Source organism: Lissotriton vulgaris, chromosome 6 (assembly GCF_964263255.1).
Source record: "Lissotriton vulgaris chromosome 6, aLisVul1.2, whole genome shotgun sequence".
Taxonomy (NCBI): Eukaryota; Metazoa; Chordata; class Amphibia; order Caudata; family Salamandridae; genus Lissotriton; species Lissotriton vulgaris.
In genome coordinates this window covers 829,863,043-829,890,360 of record NC_141694.1, presented here as the reverse complement: position 1 = coordinate 829,890,360, position 27,318 = coordinate 829,863,043, and the positions used below count along the sequence as shown (strand labels likewise).

Sequence of the window (27,318 nt, the reverse complement as noted above, 5' to 3'; positions counted from 1 at the left end):
CCCCTGGGAGAACAGACTACCTTCAACAAAGACCGGATCTCCTTTAAACAGCAGCTCTGTTCAAAAGAAACAGCCAAGAAAGACTCCGAGCCTGCTGAGGTCAAAGAAACTAGACGCCTGGAACCACCACTGCACCCCACTCCTACGGCCTGAGTCAGAGTGGGCAACCGTCCCAGCGAGGTCCCCCAGCGCTCCTGAGTCAGAGTCCACCGTGGATTGACACCACCAGGACTCCCCGACGCCGCCTGCAGCCTCTGCACGGAGACACCCCCCCCCCCCCCCCCCCCCCACAATCGCAAATGGCCGGGTAAGGTGTAATTTGACCTCAAAAGACATCCCTGCATCCAGCCACCCTGCACACTGGAGAAGAGAACTCGAGGTGCACCTACGTCCCGAGCCATCCAACTTACCTGCCCAGCTGTTGGTTCCTGCCGGAAGTCTTCCTGGACCGAGCCTGCAGCTTAAAAAACAAAAACGGAATCCCCATTGAAATCAACAGGGCACCTGACGCCAAAACAGCACCCTGCACCCGGCTTCCACTATGCATGTACTCTGGGTGCTAACTCGGAACCCCCTATGCCCTGAGCCTAACCAGGAGCTTTGCTGCCACAAACTTGTGGCCTGCTCATGAGCCCCTAACCCCCCTTGGATAACATTTGGCCTCAGCACTCTGCCCCCAGCCGCCCTAGTGGGCTGAGGGTGTTTCAAGAGTGCATCCTTGTCCCTGGTTCTAACCCCAGAATACCAACTCCCACAACCAAGAACTGCAAATAAATAAAAACTGGTTTACTTACCTTTTCTCTAGGAAATATCCCAGTGTGATATCTAGGCATATCACGCGGAGTAGAAAAAGTAATCTAACAGTAATTTCCACTGTACTGAAAAGATTTACCAACCTGTAACAAAGACATTGCCATTCAGCATGCTTGTATTGTTCAACCTGCCTTGAAAAGTACCATTTACACTTACCTGTATGAGGCTTGCTTGGTTCTAGAAAATAAATATACCTAAATAATGTTTGTTATACAAACAAATTGGTCTGAGTTCAGTCTTTGAGTGTGTGACATCATTTGCTGCCTGAGTGTGTACAACAAATGCTTAACACTACCCTCTGATAAAGCCGTACTGCTTGCCCACACTACCATAAATAGAGAGTAGGGTGCTATCTACTTTTACATCTGCTACCTTTGGGGTTCCACTGGACTATGAACACACTATACCTCATTTTGGTATAGTATATACAGAGCCAGCTTCCCACAGTCTGTACTTCTGGAAGGGAGAGCGCTCACATTTCATAGGTACATGCGTGAGCAGCACATCCATTCAGGTTTCAGACGTACATTCTATGACTTGTAGTTGTGATTTTATAAGAGAAACTGGACTACAAGTCACAGAATACAAATACAACCGGAACTGGATAGACTTCTTGCATATAGACCTGGAAAATTCCAGAGCTCTGGAAAGGATGGGAAAGTGGTATCTCACTCATTACACACAGGCACCCTATCTTTTTTTTCAAGAGGTCAAAAAGGCCTAGCCTACTCCCCTATAGCAGATGAGACCTAGGAATAAGAGGAATCTAGAGCTATTTTTATAGAGTTCACTGTAAGGGAGTGGACTAACTGAACAAGGATCCTCGCTACCAAAAAGTCTAGGCAGTCTAGCAGTGTTTTTCACCCTGAAGAACCAAATAGCATGCTGCCACTACATGGCCATACTAAATCTTTTAACGTGCTTAAAAATGTGGGCATTATTTATGCAACTAGACCACATTCATCACTTGTCCCGGGGCCTCTCACTGTGGTTTGACCAAGGTCCTGTTAATAAACATCATTTATTTCTGAAAGGCGTAGGGAGCACATGCTGCTAATCAAAAAGGAGCCAAGTAGGTCAAAGGTAAGTACTGGTTGTTTACAAGGTCTGGAAATTTTTTTTAAAGCCCTACATTCCTTGATATTAACCCTTAGCAGTGTAAAGGGGAGTTCCGGTGTAGGAGAGTAGGGTCTGCAATCCTATGATCACCCAGATTTTTTTGCTTTTGTTTCACTGGTTTACGACTTTCTCTGGCTGTGGGCCTGCCAATCAGACCCACAGCCTGGCTGTTCTCTTTCTAAATTACCTCATGTACCCTAGGTGCATCTACCAATTGGTACTGGGCCACCTTATCAGACCCTGTAACTCAGGGCATAGGTGTACCCAGGGCTGCCAGGGGCTGCAGCACGTATTGTGCCACCCCTGGCTGGCCTCCTAAATTTGACACAACTGGCTGCATGACAGCTGGGGCAAAGTCGTGTAATCACCCTTTGCTGTAGGTGTAGTATACCTATACCTAACCCTAAAATGGACACACAGATTCCTATCAGTCACTCCTATGGCAGGCCTTGACAATCCTGAAGGCAGAGTGCTTGGAATCGTGTGAGATGGTGCTCTGGCATGAGCTGAGCCTGTCTGCAGCTTGCGGAATCAAGTCCTAATAGCTGTTCCATGATATCGCATACCATATACTCTTAAGTGCATTATAATCCTCGCGGTTAAATGCTATCTTTGGTATTGCTTTATCAAAACATGTCGAGTAAGGTGTCATACGAATTGGAATACTAACCCCTCGCCAATTCTGGCGACGGGGTTAGCATTCCACCCTTCTAGAGGGACACGACATGTATGTAACTGTGAACCCCGGTTAAAGTTAACTGAAGCCTCAGCTCCACAAAATGGATGCTGCCACCACAGACACGAGTCTGACCCCCTGCAGCTGGGAGTCCTTCCAGCGAGGGGAGCCTGGACAAAGGGTTTCCTGTCAGGGGCGGTGCTAGCACCGTCCCAGACATGGTTTTGTGTATCCTGGGTAGGCAGGGCTTTACAGGAAGGTGACTGCTGAGTGGCACCCCGGTGCTCACTACGCATAGGCCGGTCTGAACCAGTTCCAGGGGCACACCAGCCCCTGGCCTGGGGAAGTCCGGCATGGCTGAGGGGTGTAACCACCCCCCACCTAGTCCCACCCATAGGCAGGACCTAGTCACCGGGTCAGCCCCCTTTTTTTAGTATAAAGATGGGAGCGGGCCCCCTGTTAAAATTAGATCATCTTTGGAATCAAGATACCACTTTCTTCGAAAGGACTTCACGATTTCTTCTTCAAGATTCTCCCTTGTGGCTAAGGAGTAGTCACCCTGCATCCGCAGGCACCATCCTAAAGAACACTGCGGTCTGCTGCAAGTCCTTCATCACGAATCCGACGACCCAGCTCGACGAGACCCGGCTTCCCTGGCACCTCTGACCTCTACTCACCTCTACAGCCAAGCTGAGAACCGTGAGTGCGACGAGACCTCAAGGGACCGACGATCGCCAAGACTGCACGACATCTTTACTGCAAGCCCACCGTGTCCTCCACTGGTGAGTGCTTTGGGGTCCGAGAAGCCCCGACCTTGCGCAGCTCCAGCACCCAAGATCAGCCCCCCTGCATCTCCACGATCTGCGTGGGGCCCTTCTGCTGTTTGCTGTGCACCGCGTTGTTTGGCTACTAGCCGGCTGGCTTGTGGCCCTCTGAACGACGCCCAACGACTTCACGACTGCTGGTCTGGTTGCTCCAGGCTGGCCCTTGCTTCCTTGTTCAAGAGAGGCACCCCGGACCCTCCTGGTCCACTCCAGACGCCATTTTAGGTCCACCGCGTGGGCTTGAATTTGCCAAGGCTTTGTTGCCCAATCCTGGGTCCAGCGACGCCGACAGCTTCTATCTTCGTGGGACAGCTCGATCCTCCATCCTGGTCGCCGACAACGCCTCCTGGTCCGTGAGATCTTCGAGTCAAGCGTCACCCACTCACCTTGTCGAGGTGGCTACCATCCGGTGCCCTCCTGGTGCCCACTGACTACTGGCTAGTAGTCTCGAACTTGGTCCCCTCTGCTTTCAGGTGTCATCTATCTTCAAGATCCAGGCTTGGATCCGACTGAACTTTCTTCACTGGTCACCGGCCAGCATCTTTTCTTCCGGCTCCTGGTCCGTCTACGAGGATTCCCGACGTCTTTTCAGACCTATGCAGCTGCAGCCCCTGGGCTAGGTAACTTCGGCATTTCGGTGCCCCAGCATAGCCTCACTATCCAAGGGTCAGAATCTACTTTCGTTTTCTCCCTACCAGGTCGGGTTCGCCCGAGAACACTAACTTTCTAATTCCTAGCTACCATAGACTTTTGTCCGCATCTCGCGTGAGAGTGCACACACTGCACCCGAGTCCCCTAGGCCTCCTAGTCGTAATCTAACGATTCCCTAGTCAAGTCCTAGCGATTCCAAAAGCTATTAGTACTGTACTTACCTGCTAGGAATTTCGCATTCCACTTTCAGAGTATATGGTTTTCCGTGCCCCTCGGGCATTTGTATATACTGTGCTAACTTAAGTATTTTTGTAAGAGTTTTGGTTTGTGCTTAGTACCCTGTCCTCATAAAGAGTACAGGGCTGTTGTGATCTTTAATAAATAACTGTTTATTTTCATAACACTTGTGTGGTGTCCTTTCACTGGGTATTCAAGGGGTATATGTGTGGTAAACAGCTGGCTTAACACGCCCTCTCGAGTCTTTAGCCTTAGACTGCTCGTATCCATGCTACTAGGATAGCTGGTCTATAAGGTTGACTTACAACCAATCATCAATAAGGGTTGCTGGACTGATACATAGTGGGCACTAGAATAGTGACCACTGCATATCAGGCCACCTTCTCACATTGGTGAGCAGCGGTTGGGATTTGAGCTTGCTGTTGTTTTACCACACGTATCCTAAGAATATCTGGTTGAAAGATCACATAAGTACTGTTAGGTACATATAACTAAAGCTTAGAATACTCTGAGTTCTACTGAACCAGCTGTTGTAGCTCCTCAAGGCTTAGCACACCTTGGCTGCAACTCTTAGCAAGGGATCAGTAGGTAAACACATAGTGTAGGTAGGTGCATCACTTACACCACACTAGAAACAGTATGTCGGACAAAGGAGGAAACACTGAGGTTCCCCTTGTGTCAGTTGACCCTCCACAGGTCATCCCTTCAAGATATACTGCGCTTAGCTTCCATGAGTTACGACAAGTGTGTACCTCTAGGAAGATTAAGCAGGGGTCTAACCCCACAACTGCCTTTCTGATTGGTCTCTTAGAGACTCATGATGCAAGGAGGGCTGGTAACCCAGACCCTTCTACTTCAGATGGCAACATGCCCTCCTTACAGGGTCCCTTTGATGCCCAGGACCATCCTCTTCAGGAAGCAGATGATGCTGATGATGAGGATGATGATTTGGTATCAGGGGATGAGGCAGAAAAGGAACAGGTAGAAGTCAGCAGACTAACCAGGTCCAACTTAAGCAGACATGAGATGGGCACTAGGGGACCCCTGGGGCCACTCTCAGGTCAGCTTAACATTGGGAATGGACGAGATAGATCTCTATCAAGAGGCTCTATCAGATCCCTTCATACCAATGGCTCTCAACGTTCCTCTCAAAGAGGAATGACATCTCCCCAGAGGAGAATGTATGAAGCTAAGGAAAAGGCAGCCAATCTGAGGATTGAAAGGGAAGAACTTGCCCTAGCCAAAGAGAGGCTTGCCTTTGCTAGAGAGCAACAATTGAGTGGGACAGTCCCCACTGGTGGCAGCATTGTACCTAGCAATAGGGAAAGGAGTTTTGATACAAAACACCTTGGTAAGATAGTGCCCCCCTTTAAACAAGGGGATGACATCCACAAATGGATTACTGCTTTGGAGAGGGCCTGCACTGTGCAAGGTGTTCCCCCAAGTCAGTGGGCAGCTATCTTGTGGCTCTCCTTTGAGGGTAAAGGAAGAGACAAGCTCCTCACCACAAGGGTGGAGGATGCTAATGATTACCAAGTCTTGAAAAATGCACTGATTGATGGGTTTGGCCTAACCACTGAGCAGTACAGGGTGCTGTTCAGGGATACCCAGAAAACTCAGTCTCAAGATTGGGCTGACTTTGTAGATTGTGCCACTAAGGCTTTTGAGGGCTGGTTGCTGGGCAGTAAGGTTACTGATTATAAAGGATTGTACAATTTGATGATGAGAGAGCAAATTTTAAACAATTGTCAGAACCAGTTGTTGCATCAGCATCTTGTTGACTCAGATCTGACCTCTCCCCAAGAATTGGGAAAGAAGGCAGACAGATGGGTTAGAACAAGAGTTAAACAGAACCAGGGCCAGAATCAAGGTGGTCAGAAGAAAGCAGACCAGAAGGGTAAGGATTTGAAAGGGGAACAAAATGACCAGAAGTCTTCGACAGGTCCCCAACAACCCAAAGAGGGTGGGGGTCAGGCTCCCCAAAAGAAGAAAGAAGGCCAATCTAAAAGGTGGTGCCAATACTGCAAAAGTAAAACTCACTGGTTTAGTGAGTGCACCAAGAAAGGAGGAGGGCAGACTCCTGCCACTGCAGCCCCTAAGGCACCTGTGCCCCCTAGTACAGCCAGCAGTGGTAGTGCACCTCCCAAGGGTTTAGTAGGGTTAACCCTGGGTTCTGAGGGGAGTGACAACTTAGTTGGCACCCTCACTCAGGCTGTCCTTGTCAGTACAGGGGATATGGATATGTCCCCTGACATAAGTCCCAATACTTTGGGCAAATACAGACAGACACCTTTTATTAATGGAAAAATGGCTCAGGCCTATAGGGACACTTGTGCCAGTGTCACAATGGTGACACCTAGCTTTGTGGACCCTGGACAGATCATGCCAGGTACAGAATTCCTGGTGACCAATGCAAGCAATGTCACTACCAATCATAGTATGGCAATTGTAGCTTTCTCCTGGGGAGGGGTAACTGGCCAAAAGAAGGTTGTAGTTAGTTCAGACCTCCCAGTGGATTGTTTGTTGGGCAATGATTTGGAGTCATCACAATGGTCAGAAGTGGAGCAGAGGACTCATCTGGAAATGTTAGGCTTGCCAGCACATGTGTTTGCTGTGACCAGGTCACAGGCCAGAAGATGCCCCACTGAACAGGTGCTGGATCCTGGAACAATGGACCAGACACCTTCCAAGAAAAAGAGCAGTAGGGTTAAGGCTGTGCCTTCCCCCTTGCCCCAGGTTGTGGATCAAGTCTCAGAGGAGGCTGACCTACAGGAATTGAGGGAAACTGAGCCTAGAGAGTTTGAACTTGATCAAGTTGAATTCTTGGGTTCAGGGGGACCCTCAAGGGAAGACCTGGGGAAGGACCAGTTAGACTGCCCTTCTCTTGAACCCCTCAGACAGCAGGCTGCTGCTGAGGCTGCTGGGAACGCCACAGGTACCCACAAGGTATACTGGGAAGATGGACTCCTGTACACTGAGTCAAGAGACCCCAAGCCTGGCATGGCCAGGAGGCTGGTTGTACCCTTGTCTCAGAGAGGTTTCCTACTTACCTTGGCCCATGAGATTCCCTTAGCAGGTCACTTAGGCCAGACAAAGACTTGGGACAGGCTTGTCTCACACTTTCACTGGCCTCACATGAATGAGGATACCAAGGAGTTTTGTCGCTCCTGTGTCACTTGCCAAGCCAGTGGTAAGTCAGGTGGCACAACAAAGGCCCCCCTTATACCAATGCCTGTGGTGGGGGTGCCCTTTGAAAGAGTGGGGATTGACATTGTTGGTCCAATGGAACCCCAGACAGCATCAGGGCACAAGTTTATACTGGTGGTAGTGGATCATGCCACCAGGTATCCTGAAGCTATTCCACTTAGGACCACCACAGCCCCTGTGGTGGCAAGGGCCCTAGTTGGAGTGTTCTCCAGAGTGGGCTTCCCTAAGGAGGTTGTCTCTGACAGAGGTGCAAACTTCATGTCAAGCTATTTAACTGCTATGTGGAAGGAGTGTGGTGTCAATTACAAATTCACTACACCCTATCACCCACAATGCAATGGGCTTGTTGAAAGGTTCAACAGGACCCTAAAAGGGATGATTCATGGACTACCTGAAACACTCAGGCGTAGATGGGATGTCCTGATGCCCTGCCTTCTGTTTGCTTACAGAGAGGTCCCACAAAAGGGGGTTGGCTACAGCCCTTTTGAACTTTTGTATGGGCATCCTGTGAGAGGCCCCTTGTGTTTGGTGAAGGAAGGATGGGAGAGACCTCTCAAAAAGCCTGCAACCAACATAATGGACTATGTACTTGGTCTCCGCTCCAGGATGGCTGAGTATATGGAGAAGGCATCAGAAAACCTTAAGGCCAGTCAAGAACTTCAAAAAGCTTGGCATGACCAAAAGGCTGTCCTGACTGTTTATCAGCCTGGACAGAAGGTGTGGGTGCTGGAGCCAGTGGCCCCAGCAGCACTCAAAGACAAATGGTCTGGGCCCCACACAATCCTTGAGCAAAAGGGAGAGGTCACCTACCTGGTGGACCTTGGAACTCCCAGGAGTCCCCATAGGGTACTCCATGTCAACAGGCTCAAAGCATATGTCGACAGGAAGGACATGGGCTTGCTCATGGCCATAGATGAGGGACAGGAGGAAGAGAGTGACCCTCTCCCAGACCTGCTCACTCAGAATCCTGATGATGGGTCAGTAGATGGTGTTGTCTTTTGTGGCAGCCTCTCTGAACATCAGCAGAAAGACTGTAAACAGGTTCTTCAGTCTTTCAGACGTATGTTCTCTCTGACACCCAGTCAGACCAATTGGTGCACCCATGAGGTTGACACTGGTGACAGCCTGCCAGTCAAGAGTAAAATCTACAGGCAGCCTGATCATGTTAGAGACTGCATAAAAACTGAAGTGCAGAAAATGTTGGAATTGGGAGTCATTGAACCCTCAGATAGCCCTTGGGCTAGTCCAGTAGTTCTAGTGCCAAAGCCTCACACCCAAGATGGTAAGAGAGAGATGAGGTTTTGCGTAGACTACAGGGGTCTCAATGCAGTCACTAAGACTGATGCCCATCCAATACCAAGGGCAGATGAACTTATAGATAGATTGGCTTCTGCCAACTACTTAAGTACATTTGACTTAACAGCTGGGTATTGGCAAATCAGGTTAGCTGAGGATGCCAAGCCCAAAACAGCATTTTCAACCCCTGGTGGGCATTATCAATTTGTGGTAATGCCCTTTGGTCTGAAAAATGCACCTGCCACCTTCCAAAGGTTGGTGAATCAAGTCCTTACTGGGCTGGATGACTTCTGTGCAGCATATCTAGATGATATTGCTGTCTTTAGCTCCACCTGGGAGGATCACCTGGTCCACCTGAGGAAAGTGTTAGAGGCTCTGCAAGCAGCAGGCCTCACTATCAAGGCCACCAAGTGCCAGATAGGGCAGACACAGGTTGTATACCTGGGCCACCTTGTAGGTGGAGGCCAGGTTCAGCCACTGGAGAGCAAAATACAGTCAATCAGGGACTGGGCTCCTCCAACCACCCAGACTCAGGTTCGAGCTTTCTTGGGCCTGACTGGATACTACAGAAAATTTGTCAGGAACTATGGTTCCATTGTGACACCATTAAATGAACTGACAAGTAAAAAAATGCCAAAAAAGGTTCAGTGGACAGCAGGCTGTCAAAAAGCATTCGATGACCTAAAGCAGGCCATGTGCACAGCACCTATCCTTAAGAGTCCAGACTACTCCAAACCATTCATTGTCCAAACAGATGCTTCTGAGTTGGGTGTGGGAGCTGTTCTTTCTCAACTGAATTTTGATGGTCAGGATCAGCCCATTGCTTTTATAAGCAGAAGGCTGACCCCCAGAGAGAAGAATTGGTCAGCTATTGAGAGGGAGGCCTTTGCTGTGGTTTGGGCCCTGAAGAAGCTGAGGCCATACTTGTTTGGCACTCACTTCAAGATTCAGACCGACCATAAGCCCCTCTTGTGGCTAAATCAGATGAAGGGTGAAAACCCCAAACTGCTTAGGTGGTCCATTTCCCTACAGGGGATGGACTTTACAGTGGAACATAGACCTGGTACTGATCATGGCAATGCCGATGGGCTCTCCAGATATTTCCACTTAGAACAAGAAGACTCACCTGGTCAAGGTTAGCTTATTGTCCCAAAGTTTGGGGGGGGGTCATGTAGGAGAGTAGGGTCTGCAATCCTATGATCACCCAGATTTTTTTGCTTTTGTTTCACTGGTTTACGACTTTCTCTGGCTGTGGGCCTGCCAATCAGACCCACAGCCTGGCTGTTCTCTTTCTAAATTACCTCATGTACCCTAGGTGCATCTACCAATTGGTACTGGGCCACCTTATCAGACCCTGTAACTCAGGGCATAGGTGTACCCAGGGCTGCCAGGGGCTGCAGCACGTATTGTGCCACCCCTGGCTGGCCTCCTAAATTTGACACAACTGGCTGCATGACAGCTGGGGCAAAGTCGTGTAATCACCCTTTGCTGTAGGTGTAGTATACCTATACCTAACCCTAAAATGGACACACAGATTCCTATCAGTCACTCCTATGGCAGGCCTTGACAATCCTGAAGGCAGAGTGCTTGGAATCGTGTGAGATGGTGCTCTGGCATGAGCTGAGCCTGTCTGCAGCTTGCGGAATCAAGTCCTAATAGCTGTTCCATGATATCGCATACCATATACTCTTAAGTGCATTATAATCCTCGCGGTTAAATGCTATCTTTGGTATTGCTTTATCAAAACATGTCGAGTAAGGTGTCATACGAATTGGAATACTAACCCCTCGCCAATTCTGGCGACGGGGTTAGCATTCCACCCTTCTAGAGGGACACGACATGTATGTAACTGTGAACCCCGGTTAAAGTTAACTGAAGCCTCAGCTCCACAAAATGGATGCTGCCACCACAGACACGAGTCTGACCCCCTGCAGCTGGGAGTCCTTCCAGCGAGGGGAGCCTGGACAAAGGGTTTCCTGTCAGGGGCGGTGCTAGCACCGTCCCAGACATGGTTTTGTGTATCCTGGGTAGGCAGGGCTTTACAGGAAGGTGACTGCTGAGTGGCACCCCGGTGCTCACTACGCATAGGCCGGTCTGAACCAGTTCCAGGGGCACACCAGCCCCTGGCCTGGGGAAGTCCGGCATGGCTGAGGGGTGTAACCACCCCCCACCTAGTCCCACCCATAGGCAGGACCTAGTCACCGGGTCAGCCCCCTTTTTTTAGTATAAAGATGGGAGCGGGCCCCCTGTTAAAATTAGATCATCTTTGGAATCAAGATACCACTTTCTTCGAAAGGACTTCACGATTTCTTCTTCAAGATTCTCCCTTGTGGCTAAGGAGTAGTCACCCTGCATCCGCAGGCACCATCCTAAAGAACACTGCGGTCTGCTGCAAGTCCTTCATCACGAATCCGACGACCCAGCTCGACGAGACCCGGCTTCCCTGGCACCTCTGACCTCTACTCACCTCTACAGCCAAGCTGAGAACCGTGAGTGCGACGAGACCTCAAGGGACCGACGATCGCCAAGACTGCACGACATCTTTACTGCAAGCCCACCGTGTCCTCCACTGGTGAGTGCTTTGGGGTCCGAGAAGCCCCGACCTTGCGCAGCTCCAGCACCCAAGATCAGCCCCCCTGCATCTCCACGATCTGCGTGGGGCCCTTCTGCTGTTTGCTGTGCACCGCGTTGTTTGGCTACTAGCCGGCTGGCTTGTGGCCCTCTGAACGACGCCCAACGACTTCACGACTGCTGGTCTGGTTGCTCCAGGCTGGCCCTTGCTTCCTTGTTCAAGAGAGGCACCCCGGACCCTCCTGGTCCACTCCAGACGCCATTTTAGGTCCACCGCGTGGGCTTGAATTTGCCAAGGCTTTGTTGCCCAATCCTGGGTCCAGCGACGCCGACAGCTTCTATCTTCGTGGGACAGCTCGATCCTCCATCCTGGTCGCCGACAACGCCTCCTGGTCCGTGAGATCTTCGAGTCAAGCGTCACCCACTCACCTTGTCGAGGTGGCTACCATCCGGTGCCCTCCTGGTGCCCACTGACTACTGGCTAGTAGTCTCGAACTTGGTCCCCTCTGCTTTCAGGTGTCATCTATCTTCAAGATCCAGGCTTGGATCCGACTGAACTTTCTTCACTGGTCACCGGCCAGCATCTTTTCTTCCGGCTCCTGGTCCGTCTACGAGGATTCCCGACGTCTTTTCAGACCTATGCAGCTGCAGCCCCTGGGCTAGGTAACTTCGGCATTTCGGTGCCCCAGCATAGCCTCACTATCCAAGGGTCAGAATCTACTTTCGTTTTCTCCCTACCAGGTCGGGTTCGCCCGAGAACACTAACTTTCTAATTCCTAGCTACCATAGACTTTTGTCCGCATCTCGCGTGAGAGTGCACACACTGCACCCGAGTCCCCTAGGCCTCCTAGTCGTAATCTAACGATTCCCTAGTCAAGTCCTAGCGATTCCAAAAGCTATTAGTACTGTACTTACCTGCTAGGAATTTCGCATTCCACTTTCAGAGTATATGGTTTTCCGTGCCCCTCGGGCATTTGTATATACTGTGCTAACTTAAGTATTTTTGTAAGAGTTTTGGTTTGTGCTTAGTACCCTGTCCTCATAAAGAGTACAGGGCTGTTGTGATCTTTAATAAATAACTGTTTATTTTCATAACACTTGTGTGGTGTCCTTTCACTGGGTATTCAAGGGGTATATGTGTGGTAAACAGCTGGCTTAACACGCCCTCTCGAGTCTTTAGCCTTAGACTGCTCGTATCCATGCTACTAGGATAGCTGGTCTATAAGGTTGACTTACAACCAATCATCAATAAGGGTTGCTGGACTGATACATAGTGGGCACTAGAATAGTGACCACTGCATATCAGGCCACCTTCTCACATCCGGAAGGAGGCCAACTGATACAAGATAAAACAGATAGCTCTTAGATGAGTAGCAGTGCTGGGCTTTTGAACTTTAGGGAAAAGGTAGTGAGGTGCCGAAAACCTGGTTGATCGCCCAATGTTATTTTTTTCACTTTTGTTAGGGATTGTACTCTCTTGTTCACGCTGGCATACAGAAGGGGTGCTGTAGATGTAAGAGTAAAACAAACAAACATTGAAAAACAAACATTCAAAGCCTGTCGGACAAACTGTATTTATCTTCCATAGAGGAAGGTTAGATGACCTTCTGTACGAGTGCCAAGCAATGTAAGGAGATGGCTAGCAAATCAGCGAGTAGGCTGAATCTTGCATTACCCCGAAAAATAGTAACTGTGCTTGTCTCTTTTTAAACATATTAAGCACAGAGTGGCTATGCTAATTACTCAGACATTCCAACTCAAAAGATATAAATGGTTAGTTGATCGAATTAGGAACAGAAGATACCAATTCCCACATCTGGAAGCAAGCAAACATGTTACACCAAAAACTTCCAATCAAGCACACAGTACAATTTATTAGCAATGAACAAGTATAGAACAGACAACAAATTAATATATAATTCCCGGCCCCACAAATCAGTTAAATGATTAAATCCAACATCAATGTTCCAGCAATATTTTAAAGGAGACCACTGCATCCTCCCCCCGCCCCCATACCTGAGGAAGATGCAGAGGCGAGCTGCTTCTTTTTCTGTGCACTCTGGCAGTTTAGTAGCGCATGGCCAATGTAAAGAGCTTGTGTTTGAAGCACAGCGTTCATGCTGCAGCGTAGGGGATCAGAAAGGCTGTAGTTGTAGGTCCACAAGAGGGCAAAGAAGTTGAAGAGATCCCTGGGCTCTTCCAGGTGCACCTTGAGAAATAAGAAGGAAATCGAACAAAGAAGGAATGTATAAAATTCAGAAATATTGGGGATACTACAATACGTTTGAGCCATTTTAAGTTAGGTAGTAATAAGACTATCAAATTTGCCACATCTTTAGTTGTAGATGTAGAGCAATGCGAGAGAGGAGTAAAAGCAATAGGACTTCTTCATGGACCAAGAAGGCGGACAGGATCAGGAGTTAACATTATAAATGCATCCCAAAACACTCAGATCTGGGTCAAATGGATGATATTAAGACACAGGACAACAAACTATTACTCCCAACATTGCTTAAAGCTTTACCATGTATGAGAACACTTTAATTGCCAGTGTCTTTAGTTCAACTCATATATCTTAGATCAATGCAAGTTTTGTGTTGGGATACAAATATTTTAGTTATTTATTATTGCACCCAAAACGTTGATCAGAAAAAAAAAGAATCCAGTACATCCAGAAAAGTGTGCCTAATTCTAGTAGTCTGCATGTGAAATAGACAGTGATGACAGTCTATCCTTCCTTTACGAGGGTTAACAGTAAAATTTCAGACAGAACCACAACCTGTTATGCTTAAAGACCACATGATCACCAAGGAGATACGAAAGGGCTGCAGTGCACACAAAATTCAACATTCCAGGATGAGTCTGGTGAAAGTGAGATCAGAGATGAAAACTATATTTGACAGACGGCACCAACAAGGCTGTAATCATCATTTAAGGAACAATGAATTAGGCTGTATCTCTTTTCAAGTATCCTCAGAGAATTAGTCTGGAAGGGTTGCCATGGAGGTAGCCCACAGAATCACACAAGTGTTCACAGGAAAGGCAATAGGAAGAGCGGTTCATTGGAACACCCTTGCAGATCATGCTAATAGCCTATGAAAACACATGTTCACTCACTGCCACTTGCTAAATTAATTCTTTAAACCTTTAGGCAATCAGGTGCTGATAAACCAAGAGCTTAACAGATACTGATATGCTCCCAACATGACATACAATTTTTGACATTCACCCTACTGGTACCTTGATGCGAAAATCGGAGGGCACCTTAGAATGAGCTGTGGGTTTGTACCAAGAATGCCCTAGTGGATCCTAAGGAAGTCCTCCTTATTTGGAATTCCATGGAGTTCACTCACCTGATGATGATGATGATAAGAGTGTTAATAAAATTGTACGTTTCCAAGAGACATATTTGAGTTCTGCCCCAGAAAAGGCAGAACAGCCGTACCATAGGTTGCAACGGGACCTTGGACATATTCCTATTTGACTGTTGGAGGGTGGGTAGTACGAGGGGGAGGTGGCATGTGGAGGATGGAATTTGGCGGCACATAGGCAGGATGGTCCTAAACAGGAATTCCTCCACAATTCTGAGAAAAGAATAAAGTAACCAGAAGACCACCAGGTTAACTCTCTTAGAACTGTTTTCAGACCTTGCCTGGTGCGAGGCAGTACATAAGGTAAAACTAGATGTATGGGTAGCGATAACAGAAGCAGACCTCGTAGGAAGCTGGCACTTTATATTGTGGATCAAAACAATATACACTGTGTAAAGAGTCCAGGCAAAACCCAATTGTTTTACAGAGGTATAAATAATAACCCAAATGCTCCCTTTTGTGGTAGTGTGGGCGAGCACTTAGGCTTATTAGAGGGAACTGCTAAGCATTTGTTGTACTCAGAGGCAATAAATGAGACACATACTCGAGAATAAATCCAAGACCAATTTAGAAGAATGCCAATCAAGTTTGAATCCAGCCATATGCATATCAGTCTTGACCATATGCCCAATGGGAACAGTCCAGCCCGAACTGCCAGGCCAGGTCCTCCCTGGACTGAAAACAAGCATCCTAGGACCGGTTTCGGGGTTTCACCCCTCATCAGCCAGGATAGCTTGACTCCAGTGGCATGGAGAGCACGGGACCCACGTCCTGGCATACCCGTGCCATTCGGGGTGACAAATGCAAAAAGAACAATTGATGGACAGAATGCAGACCAATGTTATACATTCACCACAGTAAACAGATCTGGGACTAAATCTATCGTTTTTTTCCCCTCACCATGCCATTCCACTTTGAACCCAGCCATATGCAAATCAGTCATGACCCTGTGCCCAATGGGAACAGTCCAGCTCGAACTGCCAGGCCAGGTCCTCCTTGGACTTGTAACAAGATCCTTGGACCAGTTTCGGGGTTTCACCCCTCAGCCACCAGGAGAGCTTGAATTTTGAAAAATAACTCATTTTAGATCAATTTGATACCAAGAACTTCGTTATCAAGTAAATGCTTTTTTTTAAATATGAATTTTTAAAGGTAAGAAATGGTTTAATTCAATGCATCTTTACACAGCTATGGGAGAAAAGGCATATGTTGTATACAGTTCTTTGCAATCAGTTTTTGGGGGTCTCCTTTGAGACTTATCATTGGTGGCGGCAAGGTCCAAAGTACCACCAGAAATTACTCGTTTCCTGCCCTGGGGTGTCCGGGTACAGAGATGCTGGTCGGGTTGGTAGCTGCGTGTGCTACTCCAATGGAAAGAAGGGGGGCACCTAGAAACAGATGCTGAGGGAGACTTGGGAACAAATCTGGAGGCTCCCAACGGGGAGATTGGGTCACAAGGGGACACAGTCGGTTAGTCGGTACCCAGGCTGGTGCACTCGGGGGCAGAGTGGAAAGGCTGGCTGAGCTCTGAGGTTGGAGTGTGACTAAAATGGCCGACACGTGAGGAGCTCCTGCCTGGAGCTCCCAGCCAGGGATTGCCTTTTAGGCTCAAATCCCCAAATTTTCCACCCCCTCTTGGTCCCTTCTACTCACCTGGTGGTCGCTCGCCTTCCAAGGTCTCCGTATCTCCTTTTTCTCCCGTGTCTGGACTTTGGATGATATCAAGATCTCTACTCGAATCCGGCGGAGCCAAGCAACATGGCCGTTGCCTGGTGGAGCTGCACCACCAGCTAAAGGGGACACTGGCCCTGGCACACCGCCACAACCGTCACCTACCCAGCCGGACAGTAGACATGTCTCGTCGTTCCTCCGCTGCTTGTCTCCCTCCCCCCTCTACTCCGGTGAATCGCTGATGGTTCGACCTACGAAGGAGTCAGGCTCGATGGCGATTACCCCTCGCGGAGCTCCCTGGATGGCTGGTGAAGAGCAGGGACGAAGCTCACCCCTCCTGATCATCCCCAGGCTTTTCAGAGTGCGACCGCAGTTTCTTCCTTTACTGCCCGCCCTCCAGCTTCGCCTCTGATCGGACATATGGGACCCGTGAGTACACTCCATGTATGAGGGTGCAGTGGTAGTGAACCTACTCGGCGCTGCGGTGTGACACTCCTGGGCATTTCTGTACCTTTCTGAGCCTGGGAGGCGCCCCCCCAGACTTTGCTGGTGCCTCCCTTTTTGCCAAGACTGCTCCCTTACTTCCAAGCTGACTTCCCCAGACCTTCGTCTGCGGATAGTCTACACCGATGCCCCTATGGTCCATAGCCTGTGCACGCATCTTACAGCCTTCCGGTCACCTTTGGTTTTGTGGCTGCGTACCCCCCTCTGACTCTATGTAATCATGCTCTCTGTTTTTTTTTTTCTTCTTCTGGATTCTTAATTTTTGTGACTTTTGTGCATCCCGCCATTTTTGGAGATTGTCTCCGTCAATTCCCAGGATCCGGACCCGCCATCTTGTTTGACCTTTGTCCGTTCCTTCTTCCCTCCTGACTCCTCTTGATGACCCTGGAACGTTTTTCTCTTTTTGCTGGACTGCCTTTACTCCATTCCCCCTCAGGTTCCCTTTTCTCCTATCACCTATTGTCAGACTCCTATTCTTGTCCCTCTTTTCCTTCACTGCCTCTCATGATTTGCCATTTACTTTGTAATTTCTGTGTACCTTGTAACTCGCTATATTGTTCCTTATGTAAAGTGCTCTGATAACTCCGGGTCTAGCCAGCGCTATTTAAAACTCTAATTAATAAATAAAAAGCTCTGTGCATCCTAGTGCCTTGCGGTTGTCGGTCTTCGCCAGTTGAGGGGGCAAAATCAGAACAGCTGGGTGACTCTAAAGTGGGTCAGTGCCAAGCAAGCGTCCCTTGACAGCGGTTCAGTCTCAATGCAGGGGGAGTTCATATTAGACTCACGGGTGTGGATTGCTGCAAGGGGTCCGGTAGTCAGGGTATTAGTCCTGTGTGGCTCTGGTTGGTTCTGGTGTTCTTTCACTTGGTGGGGGGGACAGATGTGACCTTCAGGCGCTTAGGTTCCTCTTCCTGGGGGTTGCTGCATTGGGCTGGCCGGGGAGAGGCAACTTGGTAGACCAGACTTTGCGTTTTGGTGCCTGCTGACTGAATAGGAGTAGGCCCTCTACTCCAAGGGCACGAAGCCTGCAATGGCAGTCTGCATGTTCATGCTGAGGGGTCTCTCATGGTGGCACAATACATGCTGCAGCCCTTCGAGACCCTCTTGGACCTCCTTGCCCTAGGTACCTAGGGTACCATTTACAAGAGACTTACAAAGGGTGCTGAAAGAATTGTCAATAGGGGGAACAATTGTACAGTTTTAGGGAAAGAGATCTGGCACTGGGGACCTGGAAAGCAGGAACCAAGTGCACTTCTGTCAAAATCACATCAGATACCAGACACAGAGTGGGGGTGACCATGTCGAAAAGTGGCACTTTCCTACAGACCTTGATAGCAACACTAAACACCAAATCTTTACAAATGTGTGGTATATTTTTATCATACGTAACACCCTACCCTTAGCCAGGACTTTGCAACATTCTAGTGGCATGTACATGTGTACATACTGTAGGTGTTCAGGAGCCAGGCTTTCATACTCAAAGAAGCCTCAAGACAGGTGAAGTAGGACCATGAACTAGAACCCTCGAGCTAAAGGATGATGCAGCACGCTTCTTGCTAGGCCTTGTAGAGTGGCCACAGGAAGTAAGGAATGGGGAAGGACCACAACCAGCCTTCACTGTTCATGAGCTTACAGTATTGCCCAAGTGTTCTGCAATCAGCAAAATAGGGTGATCAATAGCCCCATTGAAGAGTAGCGGTGCTTTCTCCTACAATATTTCAGATCTCATACCCCCTTGTTTGTTCACCTAAAACATGGAGCTTGTTTTGTACTAATGATATCCGGATCCTTGGCAGGAACACCTGTTAAACTTGCCTAATAGCTCCCACAATAAGGACTTGAGAAGGAGTTGTGTCCCCTGGGGAGACCAGTGGTCCTCATGGGCAGTTCTTAAAGGTGGACACCCCAGCTCTCTATAAGCTTGTCTGGTGTCATGATGGACAGGGAATATGAAATTTGGAATTCATGGAATGGAGCTCGTGCATAGATCTTCGTCCAATTTGTCTTGCAGCGGTTGCATTCAAAGACAAGAATAGGGGCTGATAAATATCACAGGACAACATATCCAGCAGTGATTCATAATGTCCACAACCATACCAACCTTCTTTGCCTTTATCTTAATGCCAGATCCCTACCTAGGCATGCCCTAGACATCTGGGACCTACTTAAAACTAAGAGCCCTGACCTGGTTTTCATTACTGAAACCTGGTTATCCGACACCAATGCCCCGAATCTAGCGAATGCACTCCCCTATAATTATAAAATTATTAGGCAAGATCGATCTGGCAGTAGGGGAGGGGGGGGTCGCTGTTATATTCAGGGATCACCTAACCTGCCTCTCGGAACCAGCAACTGTCTACAATGAACATCAAACCTTACCTTTCAAAGTACTCCACGATGGTCTTACCATCCTAGCTGGAGCAGTATTATACAATCCTCCAGGACAACAAGTCAACCTTGGCGCCAAACTGCTCAGCCAACTTCTGCCACTTTGCTTAAAACAAAAAATATTATTTTATAATTGGTGATTTCAACATTCACTACGAGAAAAAGGAAGCCCTAGGGGTTTCCCAACTGGAATATGACATGGAAATCCTTAACCTTAAGCAGTGGATAGTGGGCCCTATTCACATAGCCGGCCACACGTTGGATTTACTCTTCACCAATATTGAATCCACTAAAATATGGGAGGTCCTACTACTACCTTGGTCAGATCATTCTCTTATAACTTTCACATTAAACCTTCCCTGTAAGTCACAGAAACCCAAGGCAGCTCACCAGATCTCCAAACGAACCTGGAGGTTAGTCAATGAGTTAAATTTTGAAACTCATGTCCAGGAGGCCAACATCAAGTTTCCGGCTGCCTCCTCCGTTTGCTTAGACGTTACTATATTAGGCTCCGGAATATTGCAAACACTAAATAAACTAGCCCCCATGCGGGAATCTAGGAAACGATCTCAAACGGAGAAATGGTACACTCCTCAACTAAATAACCTTAAAAGGGAATGTCAAAAACTTGAACATCTCTGGAGGCAGTCTAAAGACAGCGCATCCAAACTACGTTATGTCCTCAATCGGAAATTGTATAATCTTGCAATAAAAAAATGCAAAAAAAAGTCACTTTTCCCAGCGTATCCAGGAAAACAGCAACTCAGCTAAGGAGCTTTTTAAAATAGTGAAGGAGCTCAGCAAACCATCCAGCATTTCCCAAACACTTACCCCCTCGGTCGAGGCATGTGAACGAATCAGCACCTTTTTTTACTGAGAAAATTAAGAAAATTTACTCCACCTTCACTCCTCAACACTCCCACAATAATACAGATTAGCCCTCTAATACTGCGACCATAGCAATTGCCGCGACAGGCCCGCCAGACTCGGGAACTACACCCACCCTAGCTGGTTTTGAGCCATTCACAGTGGACGAGGTTCTAACAGCCATGAAAACAGTTAAATCTGGTTCTCCGTCGGATCCCTGTCCCCACTTTGTGTTTTCAAAAATTGCTCCCACGCTCTGTCCCCTGATTACTCAGCTTTTTAATAAATCATTAAGAACCGCCACCTTCCCGGATGCCTGGAAGCATGCCTCTGTGATTCCCCTCCTGAAGAAAGCTGGATCAGACATTCTGAACCCCGAGAACTATCGCCCTATTTCCCAGCTCCCTTACCTCTACAAAGTCTTGGAGAAACTGGTTAATGGACAGCTGACGAGGTACTTGGAAGCAAACCTTCTCCTGGATCCCTCTCAGACGGGTTTCAGAGTCAACAATAGCACGGAAGCAACGCTGCTGGCAGGGTCGGACAGTATCAGATCCTCCACCGATCAAGTTGGGCAGTGGCACTGATACTTCTTGACCTGTCAGCAGCGTTTGACACGGTATCCCATAACTGCCTGTTGAAGATCCTTCACAGTAAAGGAGTCCAATCCACCGCATTAAGCTGGCTGCACTCTTTTCTGAGCAATCGCACCCAGGCAGCACATATGGGACAGTTCCATTCCCAGCCCAGCCCCATCAGTTATGGAGTCCCCCAGGGAGCTTCACTAAGCTCCACCCTTTTCAATGTCTATATGTCATCTCTTGCCGACATTGGAAGGAAGTGGGGCATTGGCATCTGCTCCTATGCGGATGACACGCAACTGATGGTGGCCTTGGACGAGAGACCCAACATTATCAAATCCAAATTACATGACTGTCGGAAATGGCCCAGTGGATGCATTCACACTGCCTGAAGCTGAACGCCGGAAAATATGAGATCCTTCTGTTTGGCGGCGCCAAACGTGTGTGGGATGACTCGTGGTGGCCACCCTCGCTGGGTATGGCCCCCATCCCTTAACTACATTCAAGGAATCTGGGCGTCACTATGGATGACGCCCTGTCCATGAAAGATCATGTGCGATCCCTCTGCGGTAAAGGCTTCGCCATCCTGAAGCTTCTTGCCAGACTATTTCCCTGGATACCCCTGGACTGTAGACGTTCAGTTACTCAAGCCTTATTGGTCAGTCACCTGGATTATGGCAACGCGCTATTTGTAGGTATGAATGAGCAACTGTTTTCACGTCTGCAGGTATTGCAGAACTCGGCGGCTAACAAAGGCAAGCTCGAATCGGCCTTGGAATGCCTGAAGAAACTGCCCTGGCTGCCAATGTGCCAGAGGGCGGTCTTCAAACTGCTCAGTCATGCCCATAGGGCCCTAAATAAGACTGGCCCCACTATTCTTCAAGGGAAGATTGAATTTTACGTCCCCACAAGGAACCTACGCTCACTCCAGTCTGCTCTGGCCAGGACTAATCGTATTTATAAAGTAAGGACAGGTGGCCGCTCATTCTCCCACCTAGCAGCAAAGAAGTGGAATGAGCTTCCCCCAGACCTAAGACACACCACTAACTACCTCCTGTTCCGGAAAAAACTAAAAACCTACCTCTTCCCCAATTCCTAAATGTTCCTCTAGTGTCAGTCCCTAGCAGCTTCTGCCTTGGAATAAGCGCCTTGATATCCCTTGGGATGAGTGTTGCGCTCTACAAATACCGTAAAAAAAAAAAATGTCAAACCGAGGTACAAGCCATGTTATGGACCCTAAATGCAGCTGACTTAATACTTGGGATCCGTACTGCGGAAGGATCCAGAACTGCTCCCAGGAACTGAAGGTATGTGGAAAGTCGTAGGTAAAAGTTCTCTTCATTTAGGTCAGGCTCAATCTTAGGAACAGTTGAACATGGGCTCTCACTGATGTGTCAGTCAAGTGGCACAATATATCCCAAATGCACAGTCACCAAAATAATGGAATATCTGCTATTTACTTGCCTTATGAAGGCGGAAACCAGGTACAAGCATATTGTTAATATCCATTGAGTGGATCTGAGCACAAAAGGGGTAAAGCGCTGAATTGCAAATGGAGGCTAGTCACGTCAAACAGCAGGAATTGGCAGTACTTGGGTTGAATGGGCATAAGAAAGTAAGAAACTAGTATGCCCAAAAATGTCAAACTATGTGTCTTGGAAAAGCTACAGTACCTATTGAAGAGTACCACTGCAAATATTTTATCCTGATTTCTTTTTGACAAGTAAAATTCGGAAATAGAACCCTTTGTTCCACTGGGATCTGGAGAGGGGTTCTAAATAAAGGTTCCAACGCCCTTTTTAGAAGCATGAAATGGATCTAGTTCTGAAGGACACAAAGGTGTGGTGAGATTCCAACTAAGGGGGTGGGTGTAAAGATGACAATTAGAAGTTGTAGCTGGAGAGCTACTTTATTAAATAAGTATAGTAATACAGGTGAGAGCAAGGGAGCATCTACAAGGGAAAACCACTCCTCTACAACTGACTTCACATCAAGGATGCTAAACCTACATTCTAAGAACATACAACCTACAGCGTCATGACATTCTAAAAGGAACTAGAACATTTGGCTTAAAGGTACAGATATAAGCAACATAACAGTGGGAATGTCAGTTTGTGGCTATTTGCTAGAGGCTTCTCAAGAATGTGACCATGTCGCGAAGATTTAGGCCACACTGATTGGAAGTGATGGAACATCATTTGTCTATTCAGGTCAGCTGAGAAAGTGGTGGCTGTCTGAACATGGCTGCGTGTCCCCTGTTACTCAACTGGCTGCCTGGAATATGATGATCAGGAAAGTCTCTGGCTAGAAGTGAAGAGTAGTGCTATAAGGAGTAAGACTGCTCCTGGAAATGTAAAGACTGGATATCATCTTCACTACAATCTCTAGCTAAGACCTCTGACTCGAAGGACAACCTATTGTGTAAGAATTTGAAAACCTACCAACAATGGCCCAAGTCTTTATATTTTACAATGAACCAAAATGGCAGCCATAAAGTACCACAACATTCAAATAGCATGTTGCGCAAAGTGAAGGAGGTCTTTGGGAACAAACCTTGCCTGGGGATGATCACCCCCACTCAGACAGCTGAACCAAGTAGGTGCTGGAGATACATGATATTTCTGAGGGGCTGAATCGGTATTGCGTCATCGGTATACCCTCCAATGTAGTCAGCATAGCATCACCCAATCATCAGCTATCTCACAGTGATATTTCCATAGGGCTAAGTAGCAAACACGCCCTGCCCGTTTACTCCTGTAATGTCAGGAAAATCATATTAACACGTACAGCAGCTATTAAGAGTGACAAATATGATAAGTGATAGGGACTCAAGATGTGCCTCTTGTAACTAAAGAATTTACTCATGAATCTATTTTGACAAATATGTACATGGTTTTGTTGTCCAATGAATAGAACCCTATTCAGCTAAATAGGTTTGGATAGTGCTCCTCATGATGCCCTATACTTCAGTGCATAATTATATCTGATAGTCTCTGTTCATTACATCTTGAAGCAACAAATCACTTAAGAAAAAGAAAGTAGAGGCACATTTTCAATATTGTAGATAAGAAGCATATGTTTTAGTCTCTCTGTTAGTCAGATGGCACTGCTAAAGAGAGTTTCAAAAAGGATTCAAGGAAGCTGAAACTTGCTTGTCCAAGTGAGAAAAAGCTGCTTTCCTGTTTTATAAAATAGAAGGGGTGCCTAGCACAATTATTTATAACCTGTGTACGTATGGCATACAAGCCAATACATCTAATTGAGACAGGAGACTTCCGATTTATTATGTCAAAAATGGCTTTATTTCTACTATCTTTGTCTAAAATAACAGCCACTTCAATGCAACTCAATGAGGAGAAATAAATGATACTCTTTTTTTTCAAAATGTCCCTCTTTCCTCTCTCCAAACGTTGGCATGTATAGTATGCAGTGCACTCTGGAAATTAGTGCTCCTTGTCAGTTTGTGGTCTATAAAAATAGGAGCCCCGCTGCACAAATTAAATTCCCACTGGCACCTGGTATTTTCTACTGGGGCTGGGCTAACCCCTACCCTCCTCCACATTAGCATAATATAGTGTGGCCTAATTAATTAAGAGCTTGCCTGAATGAAAGGAAACTATTTGCAGCATATGACTAGTCTACTTGCTGGGAAGGTAACTTTCAAATCGCATGGCCACTTCAGTGGATGTATGAAGAGACTTACAAACCCCTTGAAAACAGGAATAACCTTTGGCTTGATTATTAGCTTTATGTTTATATGAAGGTACAAAGACACTACAAGTGGAAACTGTGAAAGTTTAATATAATAATGGGGAGGATACTTTAATATACTAACAGTTTAAAATGTTCTAAGGCTTGGTTTTTGAAACCTGCTTTATTGTATTATTCGAAATATCATTTAAACATTTAAAGTATGACTTCTTCTTCCGCAACATAATTAGTTGACTAATTTTTAGAGGTTCACTCAGTTTATCCTTTGCTCTAAGGTCATGGAATACTTAAAAACAATGATTAGTTAGTTATCAAAAGAAGAAATTAAATTAAAATACCTTTAAGAAAAAACTCATCAACGCTCTGAAGTTGACTGCATTGCTTCCTTCGCCAGCCGCACACATGGTGACGTTGAACAGCCCCAAAAGCAGACGCACATAATCTTGGCTAGCCTCATCAATTTTTTCTGGATTCCACCATGCTTCCCCTGTGGGTGGGTAACATATATACTTTATTTATGAAGGGGCTCTTTGAATTTAGAAGTAAAGGAAGGAAGAACATTTGAGGGAAAGATCAAAGGTAAAGGGGAAAGCAAAGCTGTATGACGGTGCCTTCTGGAGAATGAGATTCCAGACCATTAAACAGAGCAAGAGGCACTTTGAGTTATGACTTTACAGTACCTTTCACAAAAGACGGTGGTGATTTCAAGACTTCAATGAAATTTTTTAAGAGAAACGCCAGAATTGCAGAGTCTTCGACATCAACCGCTTGGCCTCGAATTACTTTTTCTATGTATACTGTCAGCAGCTCTTCAGGCAGCAGCCTATCGGCAATAGACATGATGTGCCACTTTTCTGGAATCTCCTGCAGGAAATATTAAGATATATTTTACTTCAATAATTTGCTAGCATATACATCAGCGTGTACCAAACAAGGAAACATGAGAAACATGTAATACTTAATTTTTTTATTTTACAGAGTTTTATATAGCGCGTAATTCACCCGAATCGGGTATCAGAGCTCTTTACAGAGCACCAGTTGCATTACATGAGGACACATGAATTTTTGTTAGGCATGCGGAGATTAAGTGATTTACCCAGAATCACAGGATGTTCAGCGTCATTGCTGCGACTCGAACCCAGTCCCCAGATTCTAGGTCTACTGCCCTAGCTGTTAGGCCAATTCCTCTCCCTGTAATAAGTGTACATGAAACAAGCATTGGCATAGCAAATAGGTCTCGCTTTTGGGACCTAATAAGTACTTAGTTTTGCAGCACAATATCCTTGGTGCAACAACGTGAGCTGTTGCATGCCTAAACCTTGTACCTTATAAGTGTTTAGCCATGCAACAGTTGATGTTGTTGTACCAAGGATATTGTGCTGCATAACTAAATACTTATAAGGTCCCAAAAGCGAGAGCTATTGGCTATACCAATGCTTGTTACTAGTGGAGACGTTACCGCATTACGTCATGCAGGTGAGCGTTGTAGGGGAGGGAAATCCTTTAAAGAGAGTCATTTTCTTTCTGGGTTTCCCTTCTCTTTTTTAAACTCGGGAGCAGCAACATTGTCGTGGTGTCACCAGGGCTTTAAGTGAAAGCTTTTTCAATACTATATACAAGCCATAGTTGCTGCTTCTTTATCTTATGCAACTAACAAACATTGACAAAACCAATAGTCCTGACTTTTTGTAGGTATGTTACTCTTTGTATCGTATATCTGGATGCAATGACAGAAACAGAAAAATACAAGTCAGACGGCGTATTATGCTAAGCACAGAGTTTTAGCTTACCTGTTTTTAAGCCATGGCCTTCAATACATTGGCCACGCTCCTTTGAGAGACCCTCCAGTGTTTTTCATCCTACTTAAAGCCCGGCCCATGGCTTATATTCTAGACCGCTTTCTGTGCCTCCTTCAAGACTGGGACAGTGGCTATGATAACACAGTCCACAAGCTAATGCAATTTCCCTCTCCCCGCCTTTATCAGCCTTCACTTGTTAGCACAACAGGCATTTCACCCCTCAAGGTTATCTTGTGTGAGTTTATATTTACGAGGCAGCGAGCCATTAATCAGGCCCCTTGTATCTGGGGCGACCCCAATTCACATCCGAATAAAACGGTAATTTGTTGAAACGAGGCAGACAGCCTCCTCTCTCAAGCCTTCCCTGGCAAGCTCGGCATGCCCAGGCAAGATAAGCGACATTACCAATTTTGCCTTAAAAAGCGAGAAATTAATTTTGAGGCCGTTCATGTCACTTTTCCAATTAGTTTCGGGCTGTGTGTATGTGCAAGAGCTGAAACATCGGGCGTGACATTTTTCCTCTCAGAGGACCGGCCTCCACCGTGGGGAAACTCATTAGCTTTAACAGACGCAATAAAGCCCAGAAGTTTGCACATTGCTTCCCATTACTCTTTTGTTTACAAGTTTAACTTTGAAAGGTTCGTATGAAAATTGGCCTTTAACTAGCTGCTGTCCGCAGAATTGCACAGCTCATCGGACATCCTTCATTTATTAACAGCGGTGTTTGTTAATGAGAGCAGGCTGTCTGTTTCTTGCCACCAAAACTCTAGAGATGAATTCGCCTCTCTCTGTTAGAATGGGTTTTTCTAGTCAGGCAATGAGCTCGTAGTGTAGGAAACAGTTTAACCGTATGAGACAGCACGCCATCCAGACAGTGGGCAGGTAAGAGACCAGAACGCAGCATTGTTTTGTACATGTGGTATTTATTACTAGTGTCCTGGTGGTTGCAGAATTGCAATATGGAATGTGGCGTGCACGAGCCTCTGCAAGGGTTGGCTCTTTACCTCCCAACACACTCCGCGACGCTTTTCA

At 47.0% G+C, this 27,318-nt stretch overlaps 1 protein-coding gene across 1 annotated transcript in view; it reads right to left on the bottom strand.

Annotated features, from left to right (window-relative positions):
• Positions 1-27,318, bottom strand: part of HEATR1 (HEAT repeat containing 1) — a 411,542-nt gene that overhangs the window by 187,001 nt on the left and 197,223 nt on the right. The window contains exons 18-20 of the mRNA XM_086926859.1: positions 25,168-25,351; positions 24,826-24,974; positions 13,411-13,603 (exon numbers count right to left, since the gene is read on the bottom strand). Of these exons, the coding sequence (XP_086782985.1) occupies positions 13,411-13,603; positions 24,826-24,974; positions 25,168-25,351 (526 nt within the window). The remainder of the gene's footprint in view (positions 1-13,410; positions 13,604-24,825; positions 24,975-25,167; positions 25,352-27,318) is intronic.